The 1,620-nt window shown below is 33.1% G+C and overlaps 1 protein-coding gene across 1 annotated transcript in view; it reads right to left on the reverse strand.

The window, feature by feature from the left end:
* The window catches only part of frem1a (Fras1 related extracellular matrix 1a), a 61,091-nt gene that overhangs the window by 10,724 nt on the left and 48,747 nt on the right, over nt 1-1,620 (reverse strand). The window contains exons 23-24 of the mRNA XM_016490672.1: nt 1,201-1,396; nt 576-840 (exon numbers count right to left, since the gene is read on the reverse strand). Coding sequence (XP_016346158.1) covers nt 576-840; nt 1,201-1,396 — 461 coding nt within the window. The remainder of the gene's footprint in view (nt 1-575; nt 841-1,200; nt 1,397-1,620) is intronic.

Raw genomic sequence — 1,620 nt, forward strand, 5'->3', positions numbered from 1 at the left:
TAAATAAATAAAAGAGGAAAAATCAGAAGTTTTACTTTGCAAAAAGAAAGTGAAACAACACTTAGAAAAAAAATATTGTGTAAAAAGTTTATATATTTTTTATATAAAAAAATATATATAAAGCAAAATATAAATTGTGTCATATTATATTAATATTACATTAATAGTATCTTAATAATTAATTATAATGAAAATAATGTGAAATTCCTAAACAGGCTTCATTTTCTTTATTATATGTTAGAAATATTATGTAATAAAATAATTAAACAAATAAACAAGAAAAATAAGAAATTTTAATTTGCAAAAAAAAAAAGCGAAGCAACACTTAGGAAAAAATATTGAGTAAAAAGTGTATATATTTTATTTATTTATATACTTATGAATATATATTATATAAACTACATTAATATTATATTAATATTTAATAATTCGTTATCATGAATATAATGTAATAGGCTTCACTTTCTTTAAATATTATAAATATTGTTTTTATTATTTATGCTTGATTTTAGAGTGAAGTATGATTTAAAATCTTAATTAATATATAACACAATGTCCTTGCATGAGGTCCTTACCGCAGGGTCTCTTTAGGTGAAGTGGCTCTGTTGTCATGTACGTAACACACCAGGTTTGCTGCTACGTCCAGCTGACTGAACGACTGGGTTTGCACTCCGGTGTGTTTGATGTACTCCACATGTCCATGTGCTGGAGGTACGGTGATAATGTACAGCAGCTCCTCCGGCTTGTCAGCGCCGTCTACAGCCAGCAAGACGTCTGTGGTGAGGATCACACGCTCACCGCGACTCGTCCTCACAGGCTTCAGGAACAATGCTATGTCTCCTGGAGAGAAGCACAAAACAGACTCGAAATGATGAATAATTTGCGGATAAGTCTTGGAATATAGTATGCATATCATCAGGAAAACACGTTCATATCAAATACTTATTGTTACTTTTAATGTAGGATTTACTCATAAATTAATAGTAAATTTCACAAATGATTACAAAGAAATGCCAAGTAACATTGAATTAAAAGTGAAACTGAATTTGAATGACCGAAATTTCTTTTAAAACATGTTCAGTCTTTATTTACATAAATTTTTACAGTGCTGGGAAAAAAAATCCAAATAAACAAAGAAAACTACAATAAAATAAATACACTTACTCAAAGTGAAAACATGAGAATAAAGCAGCAGCCCACCTTTCTCCAGCTCTTTGACTGTGATGTGGAAGTGCTGCGCAGGAGAGCGGTTCTTGCCGTCCAACAGGTGGAAGATAAAGACGTCAGCAGCGGCTGCTCCAGGATGACCGGTGTGAAGGTAACGTAACAGGTTCATCTCCAAAACCTGCTGAGAGCAGTTCATCCCTGCTGATACAGACACCCAGTCTGTGCCTACCTGAGGAACAGCAGACAACCAGTGTGTCAGTGGCTTAAAAAGGAACAGTTCACCCAGAAATTAAAACATGCTGAAAATATACTCAGACCATCCAATATGTAGATGAGTTTGTTTCTTCATATGAACAGATTTGGAGAAATTTATCATTTAAATCTCTTGCTCACCAATGGATGCTCTGCAGTGAATGGGTGCCGTCAGAATGAGAGTCCAAAACGCTGATAACA

Source organism: Sinocyclocheilus anshuiensis, unplaced genomic scaffold, assembly GCF_001515605.1.
Source record: "Sinocyclocheilus anshuiensis isolate Anshui unplaced genomic scaffold, SAMN03320099.WGS_v1.1 scaffold206, whole genome shotgun sequence".
Classification (NCBI taxonomy): Eukaryota; Metazoa; Chordata; class Actinopteri; order Cypriniformes; family Cyprinidae; genus Sinocyclocheilus; species Sinocyclocheilus anshuiensis.